Below are 18,508 nucleotides of genomic sequence, written 5' to 3'. Positions count from 1 at the left end.
TGAGATGTGGGCCTTGCATAGATGTGACAGAAAGCTGGCAGCTGTAGCCATCAATACAGAGAACACAGTGAAAGATCTCACACAAAATTTGAGTGCACACATAATGACAGCTTACCCCCCACAAGATGATAACCTGAATAGCGGAAAAGAAAAGAAGAGAAACCAGAGGGCACAAATCGCTACCTGTTACACCTTTGACAAATACTGATGAAGAGGCAGGTCACCACTTAAAATTATGAATGGTACTTACGAATTAGGATCTATTTCGAAGACATCATAAAGCTTTACAACCCTGGGATGGTCTAAGGACTTGTGAATGTTGTACTCTCTTAATGCGTGCCTAGAAAAGAAGCAAGTACATGGAAATGACTTTTCTATAGCCTTCCCACATATTTGATCAGCACACGAAACTACTACTTCTATAAGAAGGATTGGCACCCATTAAATACAGCATGACAGCCAGTGATCCCAAAGGTACTTACTTGATGTAGTTTGCTTTCTTGTCGTCCTTCCAGTCTTTGTTTAGCTGGTGTATTTTGCAGGCAACGTACCTCTGTTCCTTAAGGTCAAACGCCTGCAAATGAGCAAAACATGGCATCAAATTCAGCAAAGCAAAAATAAAGAAAAAAATACAAGTGCAAACAAGAAAACAATTTATCAAAAATATGCTTGCCTTGTGTACTTCACTGAAGCCACCTTTGCCCAACAAGATTAGTAGTAGATACCTCTCGTTTAGGACTGGATGGTTGTTAAACCTGGAAGGTTGTGCTCAAGGTTAGTACAAAGGCTTTTCAAATGAAAAGGCACGAAACGTCATAACAACATGACCGTTTACATAGATGCCTATGCCGCTATGGGAGAATGTAGCGAGACATCTAGGGATGCGATTGAAGTCCCTGCCATGGATTGGAGGATGCGGGGGCGCCTGCATGCACAGTAGAGAGCAGAGCCTCTTATAAAGAGCGCCGTCCAATTGATGCGGCAGTGCATGTGAGGCCAGGATGACGTTCACATTGCAAAATTCGGCGATTGAGGAGTAGTGGGGCGTTATCAGATTTCTGACAGCGGAAGGTGTTAAACCGGCCACCATTAAAGGGGTCATGAAGCACCCCTTGGGCTTGTTGAAAAAACACATCCTGTGGGAAGCTGACACGGCTATGAACTGCTTTGCCAAATATTACAGTCATGCGCGCCGCGTAAAGGCCACAAGCGGAACGCGAAGTTGCCGTTTCCCCAGGCACCCTCTTTTGAAACAGAGGCCGGTTCTCACTCTCGTCGGTGGGCAGGGCGTCTGCACGTTGACGTCGCGGATCTGCCAGTTTACGTCGCAAGAGACATAGCATGCTTATTGGCCGATAGCCGACGTAAATCCAGAGCGGCGTTCGAATCAGATGCACTTCTTGCCACAGGGTGCTGCCACTTGCCGGCGCCGCACTCCTCAGTACATGGTAGCCGCATTCGCGCACTCGAACGAATCACAGCGGGAGAGCGATCGCGTTTCATGACGCGCGCTGACGTAACTTCTTTCCCCCGTGCCATCCCTCCCTATGTAGCTTCCAGTGCGCTCGTCGGCACGAGAAAAGAGAGAAAGCGCTGAGAGCCTGGGCCAAACCCCCGTAACTCCGCTCATTCTTGACGGATTCGAGAAATTTTTGCGACAATCGATTCGGGAGGCAGTAAACTCCGATACTGAGGTCATTAGATCATTACCTGGAAAAGTGGTTCATGACCCCTTTAATCGCCTGAGATTTCCACGTTTGGTCCCCTGAAAAAACACCTGAAAGGGGAGCGCTTAAACTAGGACGACGAACTCAAGGATGCTGTGAAGGACTGGGTCTCGTCACGGCCACAGGAGTTCTGGGAACAAGGGATCCTTCGGGTCGTTCATCAATGGGATCGTTGTGCTCAGGCCTATGGCGTATACTTTGAATAAAGTCTTCATTTATACCTACAGCGTCGCTTTGTACCTTTTCATTTGAACACCCCTTGTACAAAGTAACTCGCACACTCTCAATCATGTTAAAATGAAGTACTGACCAAGAACAACCCAATCTGTTCACTGCTCAGAAGGTTCAGGACAGGAAACAGCTGTTTCATACGATAATCCTATGCAATCCTTATTTTGTTCTATATTGAAAATGAAATATTAAATGTAGAAAGCTGAAGGCACAGCACTACATTATGCCATTGTATAGAACCAATGAAAGCTACTCCATCTTTGTATGCATCATGAGTATCTATTTATTTTGATAAAAGTTTCAATGGTAACACATGCCCAACCTAACGTTCTCATCCGTCGCTTATTTTCGCGATACCACCACAGTATTTCCAGCTCAACAAATGGCACCCAGTTAGCACACCCTTGAAATGCAACAAGCAGCATGGCTGCACGAGAATATCGCTGTTCACATTATCTCCATGAAATTACGAGCAGTTTCAACGACACCCAGGTTAGAAAGCAAGGGCAATGGCGCCATCATCCGTACCTGGACTGGTCCTCATTGTGGATGCGTTTGAGCTCCCTAATGTGCAGGTTTCGCTCCCGCTCCAGTTTCTCCAGCTCCAGCTGCAGGTCGGTGTCCTCCTTTTTCAGCGACACCTGCCGCAGCTTCAGGATTTCCTCCTGCTCGTAGTACTCGTACCAGGACAGCCGCAGAAGCGCGAGGTCCTTGGGAGACTCCGGCTTCACAAACTCTCCATTGGCCAGCCCACTGGAGGCTGCACCTGCCCCATTGTTAGATGCCACCGCCCCCTTTCCCTTGGGCTGCCCTGTCGTGGGCTTCTTTTTGCACAGCAGCTTTCGCTGCCGTTCAATTTCTTCCCGTTCTGACGTGATCTGCTCCTGCTTCCTGTGGGGAACCAGCACCAAGACAATAGTTTGCACTAGTTCGCCAGTGGCAGTACAGACACACAGAATGCACAATGTGGAGGCAGTGCCACAAAACACATAAGTCAATCTTCTCCTTTGTCTGATGACTGTCCTATACCCCGAACATGGCCGAGTCAGAGACATAATTCAAGATTAAATTTCTCCAGCCATTTATCTGGCTAATATCGCTTCAAACAGAGAATGGAAATCGGAATGTAAATAATCATTACAGATTTTCATTCTTCATTGCCTGATTCAAACGACTTCGAAGCCGTGATCATTCTATAACAGATACATAAAAAATACCTACCTCAAAAGATCGTTGAAAGCGTAGCCGTCTACCCAATTTTCAACAAATGACGCCCCTTGCCGCTGTGTCACAAATTGACCTAGCCTTAGCCTGTTCTGCATGCATTTCTGCCGAGACTGCTTCTTTTCCATAGCCGACTGTAAAAGAAACAAGAGAAGTTTTTTTTCCAATGTTATACATGTCATATGAGCAAACAATGAGTTTTTCTAAAAACTGCCTGCTAAGCCTTCATTCTTTAGCAGCAGCCATTACATAATGGCAGTTTTAATTGTACAGGAGAACAGCATAAATTTCATGCATGTGTATGTTTGACTGTGCTCAACATGAGCTGCAACACAGTATCTATAGTTGAGGTGGCCTTCACACTGCACACTGGCATCGACTTATTTACTAAAACAATTCAGCATTCGCAGCTTCCTTGTAGGCTTCGTGACCCCTCCTCCATGGGCACAATGTTATTGCTCATATTGCACGCAACTGTACATGGTGCACACTACATACAGTCCCGTCAGCACCACATGATGGAACCAAGAATAAAAATATTGCTGATCTAAGCAGTGTTTCGTTAGTGATATTCTCTAATGCAATCAGATGTCTGCCGGTGCCATTGGGTTGATGGCAATATTTCAAAGAAAACACGATCTTGCTAACGTCTCCGTACAAAGTCTTATGGCTTCAGAGTAGTTGAGCAATGCAGCCTAGGTTAGTTGTACAAAGACAACTTATAACTATGAATGTTGAGTGTACAAAGCATGCTCAAGCAAAGTATAGCGGACGAGCAATTGGAACTAGTTTAGAATTGAATTAGGTAAGCAATAACTACATTGAACAGTTGAGGAAAAAGTGGGGGGAATGGGAAAGACAGAAAGCTTACCTTTTCTATAAGGAGTTGCTTTGTAACATCTATACACTTGAGGAGTTGCTCCTCTTGTTTTTGTATTAGCTTCTGCTGTCCCTGAATTTGCCGCCGCAGTTCTTCACTACCCTGCAAAACACAAGAGCATTATAATTATGGGACTGTACCAGCTGTACACAAACACCACAAGGCTGTATTTGAGAATGAATCTGAGAATGAGAATGAATGAGAATGACTCTCTACCTCTTGAAGTTTGGACAAGCCCAACTTGATGCCCAACATGTTCCTGGTGCACAGTTCATGTGCAACGGTAATTGAATGCACTAACAGTCGGGAGGTGCAACTTTACAACACAATACGATGTCGACAATGATGCAGAATCAGTCTTTGCAAATTAACAGAAACATGTATTTTTCAGCTGAATGTGATAGGCCATAACAAAACTCATGCCAAGGTAAAGAAGTCACTAAATGACATCAAAACATTGCAATTGTTTATATAGCACATCAGTTGTGCAGAAGCCTGTAGGGTTGACCACAGTTGACAAAATTGAAGATTGTGACATCATCATCCTGCACAATAGCAAATTTTTTTTTTCATGAACTGTAAAGATTTATTTTTCGGAAATAAGCAAGGATGGCAATTTTTACTTTAGTAGCAATTGAATTACACTATCAAATACTTAAGAAGCTTAGATTCTATGATGTGAATGAAGAAAAACAGTGTCGACGCAGGAACTGCCATCATTTAAAGATGTTGTAATGAAGCATCAACACAAGAATCAAGATTAGCCTCACAGGTTGTCTTTACACTCTTGCTGTTTGTAAAAACTGTTTGTTATAGGCTAGTTGTACTACAAAAAATGTTTGCTGCGCTAGTTCGCCAAAGCCTCCCCTTATGAAAGGCTCTATCTCCCAAACTACATGTGAATTGTGTGTGCAACAAACCGAACAGTGACTTCAGAACAGGCTCCAAAGCATGCTGCCCTTTCGGGATGGTTAACCTCTCTGGAATGTGAAAAACTGGCCAAAGAAAGTTTCAAAGAAAGGAGAAGTCCTACAATGCTGCACCGACTCACTCTTTGGAGTTCATCTATCCGGTTGTCCCTCATTTCCAGGTCCATGGCCGATTTGCTCTCCAGCTCTTTGATCTTGTTGATGGTGAGATCTGTCTGGACCTGCCGCATCATCACGTGCGCAGGCCTCTGAGGTGGTGCCATCAGCCCCGAATAATCAACACTGTTGAGTGCGGACGTTAACGGGGACACTAGTGAACTGCCACCCTGGAACAAAACGGTGCAGTGAGTGCGCTGCCACTAGCCGGCAACAGGCCAGCTGAAATGAAACTGATGGAACGAAGACTCTATGCAGATTAAATGATTACAGCAATGACAGCCTCCGAGATGTAGTTATGAGTCGGCAAGTGGTGAATTGCATGCTAGTTCCAGCCCGCTATCCAGCTTGCAAGGCAATGTCATGCAAATTAGAGCACATTCAAGAAAGACCATGCATTATCACGAATGCTTATTGCAATATGCTCGAAACACTTAACAGGTCTGAAACATTCACAATATTTAACTACGAAGATTGAATGCACACATTACATGAACGAAATTAACATAATGTAGCATCCGTACGTCAAATTTAGTCACAGTCAGCACCTATTTTTCTTTAAATGTCCTCGTACCACGCTACAAGCTCTATTCAGCTACTAGACCAGCTGCTCCGAAAGGTTTCCGACGGATGCTCTGAACGGCAGTAAGTGAAGGCTAAAATTAAAACATGCGCAAGAACCTAGGGCAAGCAAAGATGCACAAGACATAAGATGCTATATATAGTCTGATGAATCTCGTGTGCTACACTTCGTAAACGACACAAGCCACTCGGTACAACAGCAGAACTTATTCAAGAAATATAGAAGCAATATGTTTTGCAAAAGTAAAGGCAACAAAGAGGAGTGGACATGTTCATTTTAATGCTGACCCTTCTTCGCTGAGAGACAGAAGGTGGTCCAGTCACCGACATGCATCACTACTACTTGGATACGCATTATGAAGGAAATGACAGAGACAGAATTGTAAAATGCAGCCCCTGCCGAGCAAGCGAAAGATTTATGCCTGCCCAGCAGTTAAAGTGAGCTCGACCTAACAAAAAGCATAAAGTAAATTTTTTTTTTAATTCCTACTTGAGACGTGCTGTTTCGACGCACATTGAAGATGCAACACAGCATATTTTGAAAACTCCATCACACGTTTGCCTTTAATTTGCAAAAGATGATTATGTTGCATGAAGGTCGCAAATTACGATGCTGCAGTCACTAATATGGAGAACTAAGGAATGATGCATCAACAGCCTGCCGAAGAAAAGAAAAATTGGGGGCAGGCAAGGAGGCAAAGTGTGCAAGACGCAAAAGAGCCCACAGCCTTCGTGAGACTTAGGAAAGGAAACGACATGGTGCCAGGCCTGGTGGTGGTGTTTTCCGACGCCCAGAAATGGCAGAGAGGGAGGAGCACACTGGTGATTGTCAAGTGCAAAACGAGCCAACCGAGAAACTAACATTAAACGATGGGGCACTGCGCAAGGCAAGATGATGAGAGGTGAGAAAATGGGACTGGCAGTGACATGACGAGCGCGACGACACATACCAGGCAGTAGCCCTGAGGGACAGGCGACCTGGCCCCTCCAAAGCGGCTGGGGCTATGCCCCTGGTTCTGAGTGCAAGGCAAGGAGAGAAAGAGAAAGGAAAAAAAAAAGGAAACCAAAACTCTCCGTCAGATTCCCTCTCGAGGAGAAACAAACCAACCGCAAGTACATTACTGCATACTTATTGCAACATTCACCTGAACAACAAGAAATGTGTTTTATTCCTCGACTCGCATGTCTAGCCCGATAATTTTCCGTATCGTGTACAGTAGACTTCCGTCAATTTGACTAGGATTTTCTTGATCTCTATTGAAGATTCCAGCCGACACCCTACACATTTCTATGGGACCAAACCTTCATTATTTCATTCCTGATAAGGCTTCGCCAGAGAGCCTAAACTTGGCTGGCCATCTCACACATGCCCAACCCTAATATAGCGACCGCAGTAATGGCTACACTAGCAGCACTGTTTGGCCTCATTGTGCTTAGGGAACATTGACTGTGTCAAACACACGTCACATCCCACCGAAATTGCCCAATTTTCTATTTGCCCCAGGAAGACTTTAATGCAAAAATAGTAGCTTGCAATAATTACTACATTTACCAGATTATAATATGTGCTTTAATTTTTTAGAAGATAGCTTCAAAAATTCCTCAACTTTTGAAGTTAGTTTTCAACCTTGGACCTCTGAAATGTTGGTGTGCGTTTCAGTAGGGCAGACTGCTGGTCCTGCATTTTATAACAAAGTCAATTTAGTGCAAATCAACAAGAACACATTCCTTGTCCTTGGGCACATGTCGTTGTCTGCCTTGTCTTTGTGTCCATCTTCATTTGTGCCAATTTGACTGTTAAAATGGTGCGTGTTTGATTCGCTTACAAATGGGTCAAATACTGCCAAATGGATCAGCGCCATATTTGTATTTTTGCTGTTTTTATGTCTCCCACTTCAAACTGCTGGATATTTCTACCAATGTTGTTGGTCCCCTAAGAGTCGAATTAACGAAAGTCAACTGTACGAAAGTCAACTGTATGTAAGAAGTTAACTACATTAGCATGGACAGTGATAAAAAAAGAAGAAAAAAGAAGTGCCCGCCCATACTAACATTTATGCAAAAAAAAAAAGAGTAGTATTTAAAAAGAACCTCCTGGATCAGGGTGCAGTGTTTGCTTTCAAGCATTTCTCTAATCCTTTACGGCAGGGCTGCACAACTCAAAGGAGGCTAGGCCAAAGCCAATTCCTGCAAGACCAGTGCGAGCTGCCAGCAGCAGAACAAAGGCACATAATTTGCATTCAGACTGTCTGCTTAACTCTGTGCGATGTAATTATACAAGCTCACCTCTTCAGTACATATTGCTTGGCGTCCTTAAAGAAGTCTGCCCACAAAAGTAAACGCGACAAAAGGAAAGTGACGACCGCTGCCCAGAAGCCAGCCGTCGACTAGCTCAGGCTAAGCGCGTCAGTAGAAAGTGAACGTTCAAAAGCCAAACAAAGGCCTAATACGTACAAACTTTTGACTCAAGTGCACTTTTCTGTTCTAGTTTTCCAGTGCCAAAGAAAAAGCACCGTGAAGCAACTCATAGTTTACTCAATTTAATTAAGCATGAACTCTTGAATGGCCATTAAAATCGTTCCAAAAGTACTTCGGCCTCCAGTGCATTACTGACCCGTGCTTCAGGCCAGCACGAAAGAATATACAAGTTATTAGAAAATGTGCTATGTTCCAATTTGAACAAGTGGCGTATAGATTAGAACACTAACAGCAGCAGAGAGAACTAGGTGCCTTTTGTTAAAGTCTATTAAGATTACCTATGCGCATGCAAATTATAAGCTGCGATCAATTATCAATGTTCTACACAATTCATGTCCCTTCCACCCTTAAGAAAGAAAAAGATGTCAGAGTGGCACAAACTGCATGGCTCTTTAGTACAGTGGTTCGCAAAGAGGGTGCTTGCCTTTTTTACTAGCTTTTCTTGAAGCAAGGAAGCTTACATTCATCTTATATATAGCTGCGGCTTTACTGTGCTTGCCTCTGCCAGCCATCATCTTCCCATGCAAGGCCTTGGGCTAGTACCATGCTTAGCAATGAAAATGACTTTCTCTCGATTTCCCACTCAAGCAACTATGCCTGGATGGCAGACACCAGCATCAGCACAAAGACTCAATTCTGGTGTGAGCAAACATGGCCCATGTGTTGTGTTGTGCAGCCCTGCTTTACACCATCCAGAACACAGCTCTGAATCCACACCCTTATTGCACAGTTACCAGACTAAGTGGTTCAGATTAACGTTTGTGGCACTCGCTCACAGAACAATACAAACGACTTCAGAAGTGGACACAAGACGTCAAACTGATAAGTATAACAAGCACAATGAACATTAGGACAAAGAACTTTGATGCCTTATCACCGCCTGACACAGTACAAGGACATCTTTCCGATAAGTATGTCACCACCAGAACCACAGACACCACTTGTGCTCAAACGTAACAGCTCAACAATGGAAATTCTGAGGACAGCTTAAACCTGGACACTGACAAAGTTCACAATATCAATCTCACAAGAACGCAAGGGTGCATTTAAGTTCGCGAGTTCACTATCCATTGGTAGTGTTACGAGCTTCTCTCTCATACTCTTTAGCGAGCTCACGTCTCGGTCTACACAATGCGGAAAAAAAATGATGACCAACTTACCTTAAAGTATTCATTTATTTTCTTTGCGTTCTCGGGAACCGTGTTCGAGCTCCTTTTACTGGGGGTAAAAAAAAAGGACATTCCAGTTATTCTACCCGCACCCACCATACCAGCATATAAATAATGTTAACAAGGCAGGTGGGTGGAACATGCGGGGCACATTTCAGCCGTATCGAACTGAAACTAACGACACCGATGAGATTTTTAGAATAAATAAAGCACACCAACAAGGCAATCTCCAAAGGAGTTGATCTTTACAGAGTGCATGGTTAGTGAAAATGAATACTACAATATGGAAGTGCACGCATTTCGGTTGCCAGGTCGCGACTAGAATGAAACAGCACAGAGCGACAGGACACAGGAAGGGACACGTATAATGGTGCTTTGATGGTCCAGCCGCTCGCATGTCGCCTCTTGTGTCCTGTCCGTGTGCACACTTCTACTCTAGCTACAACATAAGCACAGACCATAAGGTTGCGTGATAGAGAAAAGATGTGCAAGTGATACAAAATCGGGATTGCAATGTCACAATAAAGGCAGGCCAAGACATTCATGACGAATAACTCATACAAGGCTTGTTTGGTGTCCCTTTAAATAAAAATGCGTCAGCATTCTGACCCTTGTGCCGAATCCACCCACCACGCAAGCCACTCAGGCTTTTAGACTGGGCAATGACACAAGGATTACCTCAAACCAAAGCCAGCATAAAGAGCCAATATGTCTTTAATTACAGCTGTGTAACTCAGCACACCTCTGAAACATTAAGCCACAATGTGCATCAACACCACAATGTATGTCAAATTACTACCAAATGACATGCTCAGGGGTGCAACAGCCGAAATGGGATTGGAGCAATTTTTGGAGCAGCAAAATGTTGTTTTTGGAGCAGGTTGCGAAAAAAAAAACCTGAATTTTTTGGCTCGAAATCCCAAATTTGGAGCACTATAACAAAGAAGGCTTACTTTTAGAAAAGAAAACAAAAATACGTAAAAACCATTCAACATCAGCTAATTTGTGCACAGTGCACGTGAACACTGCTATTTCAATAAAAGCAGTGTGTTGAGCCACCCCACAGTGCGAACAATGACTAAGTCCACATTAGCATTTGCAGGACCTGTCAAATAATTCGACAGGCACTGGAAATGCTAATGTGGACCTGCGAACCTGGCAACCTGGAAATTGGGAGGTTCGTAAGCAGGAGCAAGTGGGGTTAGCGAAAAAACAAAACTGGCATACGCGTTTGTCTATTGTTCTCAAGGCCGCAGAAACGCCATACACAGCAGCTCCTAATGATTGCCAATAATTTTTTAGATGTCAAGCGATCATACTAACCGTCGTAATTACACAGCGCGTGCACGAACGAGTAATTAAGGAACAAAATGTGCTGTGTCCTGACAGCCCCTTCTAAATCTCAGTATGCTTTTCCGCAGGACACCAGTGTACTGGGGAAAAAGTGGCTTAAAAAGAGCTCTGCACGCAATAAAACAAGCATCAGGAAATTTCAGAACTACTGTCCCTTTTCTATTGCGATAGCAACTATATGGACACTATCAACGAGTTTTTGCCGTATCTCTCCCGTATGAACACCAAATTGATAACAATCCCTGTGCATAGTATGTTCTACCGCGGGTAAAAGCGCGCGAGTGCGTGCGACGAATGCGGCCAAAGCAGATATCAAATGAGGCAGCCCATCTCCGTCGCTCGGAGGGCGCATGCGATAACACCACTTCGCTCGGGAAGTCTGCCATCGAAGCACAGAGGAAACGACCCACCCATCTTGAACGAGCACGAAAAGATGCGAGAGAGGGGCGGGGGCTGTCGTTCGAGCAGCAACTTTTGAACTTTGATTCCATGGGCGCGGTCGCGATCGCTGGCGTGCGCACTATCTCGGCAGCCATCAGCAGGCGGCTCGAACATACTGCTACGTGCTGCGCTCTCAGTGCGAAGACACTGTGCAGAAAGAGCATCTTTCCCTGGAAACGCCGTATTCTCTTACACCAACGTTTTGTAGAGTTACGCGAGATCGGATGCAAAAGAGTTTACTGCCAGCCTCACTTCGTATAGCATTACAATTTTTTACTATCGCATTCATTGCTTCGTCCTTCCGGTGAAACTAACTTTTTATTTTCTTCGCGGGGTGTTAGGGTTAGGGTCTGCGCGTCTGTATTGGATGACGATGCCCACACTGCAGATGACCAATGCAGCCTCCATTTCTCGCTCAAATTTGCATAACTGGAAAAATTTTAAGCTGGTCAGGCATTTAGCGCAGCGTGGCGCAATTTTTAACAAATTTCAAGGTTTGGCTCAGCTTGGCGCAAAAATAAGGAATTTATGAAATTGGCACAATTGGTGTAGCTGTTTCATCCCTGCATGCTATAATTGCAACGTCTCATTGCATAAAAATGCAAAATTAAGACATTATTGGGCACGATGAGGAGCTGTCATTACTTTCTATTGCCGGAGAATATTCCACCTAGGGGTGTGCGAATATTTAAAACTTCGAATATTCTATTTGAATAGTTTGGTATTCGATTTGATTTGAAAGGCACTTTTACTAACTGAATATTTGAACACGACAAACTTCATAACAAGTAGTGCAATTAGCATAAATAATGCATATCTGTGCACAGTTTGATGCACAAATAGACAAATACATAAACTACACCAAGCACTAACTAGCCCCTCAAAAAGCACTTTACTAAAATACATAACTTGTGTCCCCACCTAAGGCGAGTTTTCTAGTGCTACAAAGAAAACAACAGCAATGAGCATGGGACTGGCTATGCAAGAAGGCCAGACAGTAAAGAGATGCCACCCAATCCTGTGCTTCAACATATTACACCAACCGATGTTTACAAAAAAGCTCTTGCACAGGCAAAGGTAACTGCATTGATATAAGAGTTTAGCAGAAACTATTTCCTACTTTTCCAGTAGTAAAATCAACATAGTGGAGGTACCTCCAGTTGAAGCAGTATCTTCTTTCATCCGTTTCCTTTTCCGCTCTGACTGGGGAGGTGTCCGAAGGTGCTTTTCTGGTGTCTGAGGCTGCAGAGGTCAATATGAAAATTGCCCATTAGCAATGTGATTTGATGGTCCAGCTTCATGCACTGCAAAGAACACCACAGCTTCCAGCTTTTTAATGGGCCCACAGAAACATTTAGACAGAGCTGCCATGTTTCAAGCTGTCTACCAAGGCTTCCTGTCACTGCTACAGTGCTGGAAGGCACAGGGACAGGATCACTGCAGCAAATGCACGTAAGCTCTCTATAAGCATGTTTAGGTAATACATTTTATAGTCGGATACAACCTAAGAAGTCCGTGGATGCCCCGCCCAGGTCACTGAAGCAGGGAAGCCGATCGCCTCCGTGACTAATGATATAGTCCCGCTCAAGCACTTGGCAATGTTCTCCAAAGGCGGGGTGTCACCAACCGTTTGGCCCATGATGTCAGTCTAGAACATGACCCCATCGGGGCAGGATTGTGTGCATCCGCCTTTGAAGAAGGAGGAAACACTGCAGACTTCTAAAGCTGCACCCGACTACAAATAATGTAATTTATATCTTATTTGAGCTTTCAGAAAACTTGACATGACATGACATGACAAGAACTTTATTGGAGTCCTGAGGAACTCGAAACTTATGCACATTTCTTCTTATCATGCACTGCAACATGTAACAATGGCATAAGGGTCATTTCCTATTGTGCGCTGTCAATTACTTTTGAAGCATTGGCTCGAATGTACAGTAGAGTTTAGTAAGTGAGGATTACACTATTTCATGATGCAACACACGCCTTGAAAATTGAGCATATGCTCAATCAACGTGCACAGCTAATAGTCGGCAGTTTATGTCCACTGCAATCTTCAGTGCTACCTGATGATATGTTCACTTTAACCAATGAATCTAAAGTATGACAAGCTGAAGTCTTCAAACAGCAGAGGAGCAAGCAATGGCTGCTCTCAATGCTTCTTGTTCTATTGGTGTTGTTCACTTCGAGTGAATGATCAAAGTTGTTTGCATCAAAGTTGTTTGCTGGTGTTCATGTTTAGTACGATGAAGAGTGTGCGTGTGGAACCATGAAAAAACTTCCCATCATTATCGCAACCATTAAATTCTGTGTCATCTCCATTTCACTGAGGTGGCTCAATTGCCATCCCACAGCATTATATTTCTGCATTCCATCCCAAGTCTCTTACATTCTTAGAAATCTGGTGGGAAGTCCTACACAGTGCACTGCTGCAAAAACGTATTGCTGCGACTACAGGAGAAGGCATAAGATGTGCAGTAGTCAAGCCAACGTGGTTAGTAGCACACCTCGAGTTCCTTGTCAGAGTGCTGCGATCCAAGACTGGTGTTGCTCATGTTCGAGTCCTGGTTGTGATTGGTGTTGTTCGAGCTGCCCGAGGAGGAAACGTGGGCTAGCAGCTGGGAGGCCGGCACGCCCGCCAGGGGCCCGCTCACATCCCGCCGCTGCTGCCGGCCGCAGCCGCCGCCGCCATTGCACCACCAGAAGAGGACTGCGATGTCTGACCCAGGTAGGCACCGCCCTGACCCAGGTTGCACAGTTGCTGCACAGGGGGGGGAAAGGCAAGGTCCATCGCTGGCCCAGTGAGCTTCCAAGCGAACGCGCAGCAGATGTTTTCGAACACGTTTGGGAACCAAAGTATGAGCTTCCAGCACTGTTAGGCCAATTAGCATTTGAGATAAACATGGAAGGCAATAACAACGAGTACACGTCATCTGTTGACAGCTGGGCAGTGACTCACCCGATTCCCCAGAAACCGAGCCTCGAGCAATTCTTGTTTCGTGGGTCCAGACTATGGATGTTGTCCATTGTCTCAGGCTCCCACCTGCGCAATGAAAGCAGAAGCGATGTCCGTGTTTCAGTAATTGTGGCAGTGAGGCACACGTAGTGGAATACGACTGACATGTTCAGACAACCCCGCTGCTCACTGAAATCATGCCAGCGGCAAAACCATCACCGCACTTTGCGACTTCTTTAGTGCAGAAACTGCGCAGCTACAGCGATTAGCGACAACGGAGAAACGCGTGCGACAGGAAGGAAAAGCTTCATCGGCCGGCTCATATTTCGAAGGCCAGGGCGGATCGATTCGAGAAGCGAGGAAAAAAAAAGAGACGGCGGCGTCGAGCGACACTGGCCTCTGCTAGCAGCCGCTCCCATTACGGCGAGGCAGGCGGCCATGCCACAAGAGCCGTGCCCTCCACGCAACGGCCTCCTCCGCGAACGACGCAGGGACAACACCCGCTCGACGCCATATCGGAGCTCACGGGTTACGCGGTGCTTTCTTTTTATCTTCTTTCTTTCTTTTTTGAAAGCATCCGCTGCGATAGTCACGCAGTCCGAGATTAACAGGTAACACCCCCCCCCCCCTCAAATTCGATCAACAAGTGACAGTATCACAAAAAAGAACACACACAAAACGACATGACTAGCGTCTTCGTATTGTGATCGTGTCTGAGCGCCACGAAATGTCTTATAGGCAAGCACCAATTTGTCCAGCAACGCGTTCTCCTAAATTGACAGTGCCGAGTGAGATATAAGGGCAGGGCATAATTTACGTAATTACGAGCAAGCGCCCGACTTTCCCCCCCAACCGTTTAGTCGACGAGGAAGGTCTTCTAACCTAACCTAATAAAAGCCATTTTAACATCACCCGTCCACATAAAAGAACACTTTCATAGAACGCAGTACAGAGAACGACGCCGAAGACATGCAGGCGGTCGAAAACCAACGAATGAGAAGGAACGGCTCTTTGTGCAACATGAGTAGGCGTAGAGGTGGTGCGGTATTTTTCTCTCCTACCGCACGGACGCCGCCCGACCGCAATCTCGATGACTTTCGGTACTTTTCCGTTCGTCCCTGTCACCAACAAGATCAAGCGTTGCACCATTGTCAGTTAAGAAAAGATCCGCTTCCGCGTTTGCTCTCTTTCTTTTTCTTTTTATTGTTTCTGTAAGTCGCCCTTTGATCCGAATACCAAGCACGCAACACGTGATAAGAACGCTCGTTACGGCAATAATGCTGAATCGCACGCGTGTCGTCGTCAGGGGAAGAAAATCGAAACGCTCACACATGCATCGGTTAACAGCATCTTACATGGCAGCAAACGACGCGACCTCAGCCTTCTAAATGTATACACCACCCCCGAAAACAATAATCACGTCTTTATTTCACTCTTCCATTCGAGCAGCGCACGGTACATAAAAAAAAAAAAAAGGCCCAACTCAAACGGAGTAAAACAAGTGTCATCGTACTCCAAACAAAGCGCGCCGTTTTTAAACCAAGGCCTCCATCCACTTCAGCAGAAGCGATCTACAGGCACCGCCCCTGCGTGGGTCACTAATGGGCACCCTCAGCTTTTGAAGAGCATTGTAACCCTGGGTTCCAAACGCCGCGGAAAGCATCGCGAACCATTCGCTAACCCCCCTTTCCTTGCCACTTTTCTTTTATTCGGTGGCGGCCAGAAGCCTCGAAACAAGAATTGGTAGCTGCGCAAGTCAGCGAGGGTGAAGACAAGTGTGAAAGAGTGAAAAAGTAGCAAAGGAGGCCGCTATGCCTTCCATGTTGAGCGAGAGAGGGGCCAGGGAGGGAAGAGAGAACACCGAGAAGAGGGAGAAGGAAATGACGGCGGATAGAAATGGCTGTCGTGGGCGGCTGGGAAGCACAGAACACGCAAACAAAAAATTCAAGAAAAGAAATAGCCAGAAGAGCACAACGTGCCTTCCTCCACCGAAACGAAGCCCCACGGGAGCGGCCGCCATGATGGCAGAGAGCAGCAGCAGCAGCAGCAGCACACGCCGAGCCACGCGTCACAACAGGCGACCCGACATGACGACCCTCCAACAAGCACACACGCACAAAACACCGAACGGAGCCAAGCGGTGACGACGTCGTCGACTACGACGGGAACGCCGAGGAGCCGCAGCGGCGAACCGCGGCACACGCCAGGAAGGAAGGAGATCCTCACGGGGCGAAGACGACGAGCCCGCTTCTTCTACGCATCCACCACCTCGCTCGTTCGTTTCACGGCGCATTCCAAAGCGCACGACTCTTCTCTGCCGTACCGTTTCGCCCGAGCCAGCCAACCCGACCGGAGGGACAGAACGGGAGAGAAAGAAACGGCGCAGAAAAAAGAAAAAGAAATAAATAAAGAAAAGCCAGCGACAGACAGAGAGAAAGAACGACGCGCGAGCGAACGAACGAACGAACGATGGAGGAAACGAAACAAAGAAGCGAGCGAGAGATGAAAGAAATAAATACGCAAGCAAAACAGAGCGAGCGAGGAAGCCGCCTAAACGCCAACGTCGCCTCCCTCGTCGTCCGTCCAGCGGCAGCGGCGTCCACGCACACACGGCGCTGTTGGGAGTCATCGAATACCAGCTAGCTAGCTGCTAAGGGAACCGGCCGGCCACGCTCGGATAGAAGAAAGGGCCATCTTGAGCGAGATACTGCGCCAGGCAGTCAAGCCTTCATTAATAAAATACTGCTGCCGCCTCTGCCTTTCATTTTTTTTTTTTTCTCGTTTCATGCCAGGCGGCGAATCGGATCATTCCGCAGAAAACAAAATGAAAGCGTCCGCGCCTCGTGCGCGACTTGCAGACACACGCACAAACGCGCATCCGCAGCCACGGCGCTCATCGGAACCGACAACCGACCTGCATGTACAGTCGCACCGTGCCGTGACGTAAGGCGGAGGTCCTGGCGGAAGGTGACGACGACGGTGACCCGATAAAAAAAGACAATCACAAAAACGCGGCGCTCTCTCGCTAAACACCTATATGTAACCGCGTCCTCCTTCTTTTGCTGTATCTCTCCGGGCTCCATTGCACGAACGCAAAACGCGATTCTTCCTGCACACATTTTTTTTTTTTTTTCACACTGGGCGCCGCTCCCAGTGCGTTGCAGTTCCCACACTTTACAGCGAGTTACCTACGCTATTTAGAAACAGTTTAAACCTAACGACCCGTAAATCAAATACGAAAAAAAAAAAACAAGCACCGAGACAACCCGCAGGCTAAGTCGATAGATAACGGCGCCATAGAGAAGTACATTCCACCTCCCATGTCGAGTGTCCTCCGGTATGCGAAACGCGACCATTCCAGGTATATTTCTAGATGGCATGCAACCCAGCTGGGATGCAACAAAACTGCGATTCCTCGGCTTTCACCAGCTGCACTCTGACGAATGAATGACAGACAACGAACATCATATGTGGCATCCATAATAGCAGAGTATGGGGGGACCCGGTGCAAGAGATTGCCTGACAAAGAACAAGGAAAGCAGCGCCGCAATGCGCCAGCGGCCGTGTTGACTTGCCGGCGTGGCACCTCAGCCAGCTATATCTCGCGCCATAAATGTCATACAGACGAGGTTAATTGACCGATAGTGTAGGCAATCACATAGCGACCGTCAACACAAGAGCGCTAGCTACACCGCGCTTTACATTCGACCCATTCTGGCCGACATTATCATTCGAAGAAACACTTCAACCGCACCAAACGAGTCGTTCATTCATATCAAAAATTTACAGTTGCCACATAACCACTAAGTGACTGCCACAAAGGATGCACGGCAAGCGCGACAACACAGCGGCACTAGAGCTGGTATTAAAAGCCAGCTGAACAACTATAGATGATGGGCCTTTGAAAAGGCGACGTTAAACACAGTGAGAAGTATCAACTTCTTGTTCAACACATGAAGGTTAGCATTTGTTAACGGAAAGGTATTGTTGCAGAAAGGTCTGATTTCGTCGTCAGTCCCAGACTTATTGATATTCCTCTGTATATACATCGAGTTCAAACACGGCCGCAGCGGAAGGACGCTACCGCGATGAATCATGCTTTGGGAACTGACGCGCGACAATACAAAAGACTGCGACAAAGAGAACATATGTTCACCCCGCTGCGTAGCCGCACTGAACGAGGGCGACTGCATGGCGAATGTACGAAACGTCCTTTGGAATCTTGCTTCAGAGATTTTGAAGGCACCGATTAATTTTAACCTCACTTTGTTTCTAAGCACGAACCAACCGTCGCAACTAATGGTACGTCTTCTTAACGAGTGGTTAAGACAACGTACCTGTACGTTCTTTTGACGTGTGAAAGAGAGCTACGTAAGTCA

The 18,508-nt window shown here is 46.1% G+C and overlaps 1 protein-coding gene across 1 annotated transcript in view; it reads right to left on the bottom strand.

The window, feature by feature from the left end:
* Nucleotides 1-18,508, bottom strand: part of LOC119387180 (serine/threonine-protein kinase tousled-like 2) — a 61,703-nt gene that overhangs the window by 11,734 nt on the left and 31,461 nt on the right. The window contains 15 exon segments of the mRNA XM_037654492.2: nt 251-340; nt 483-574; nt 674-755; nt 2,487-2,849; nt 3,180-3,316; nt 4,054-4,164; nt 5,114-5,317; nt 6,680-6,745; nt 9,368-9,416; nt 10,003-10,031; nt 12,338-12,412; nt 13,681-13,868; nt 13,871-13,934; nt 14,133-14,173; nt 14,176-14,216. Of these exon segments, the coding sequence (XP_037510420.1) occupies nt 251-340; nt 483-574; nt 674-755; nt 2,487-2,849; nt 3,180-3,316; nt 4,054-4,164; nt 5,114-5,317; nt 6,680-6,745; nt 9,368-9,416; nt 10,003-10,031; nt 12,338-12,412; nt 13,681-13,868; nt 13,871-13,934; nt 14,133-14,173; nt 14,176-14,216 (1,632 nt within the window).

The sequence above is a fragment of the Rhipicephalus sanguineus genome, chromosome 3, assembly GCF_013339695.2.
Source record: "Rhipicephalus sanguineus isolate Rsan-2018 chromosome 3, BIME_Rsan_1.4, whole genome shotgun sequence".
Classification (NCBI taxonomy): domain Eukaryota; kingdom Metazoa; phylum Arthropoda; class Arachnida; order Ixodida; family Ixodidae; genus Rhipicephalus; species Rhipicephalus sanguineus.
Note: the sequence above shows the minus strand (reverse complement) of the source record. Positions and strands in the feature narration are given on the sequence as shown.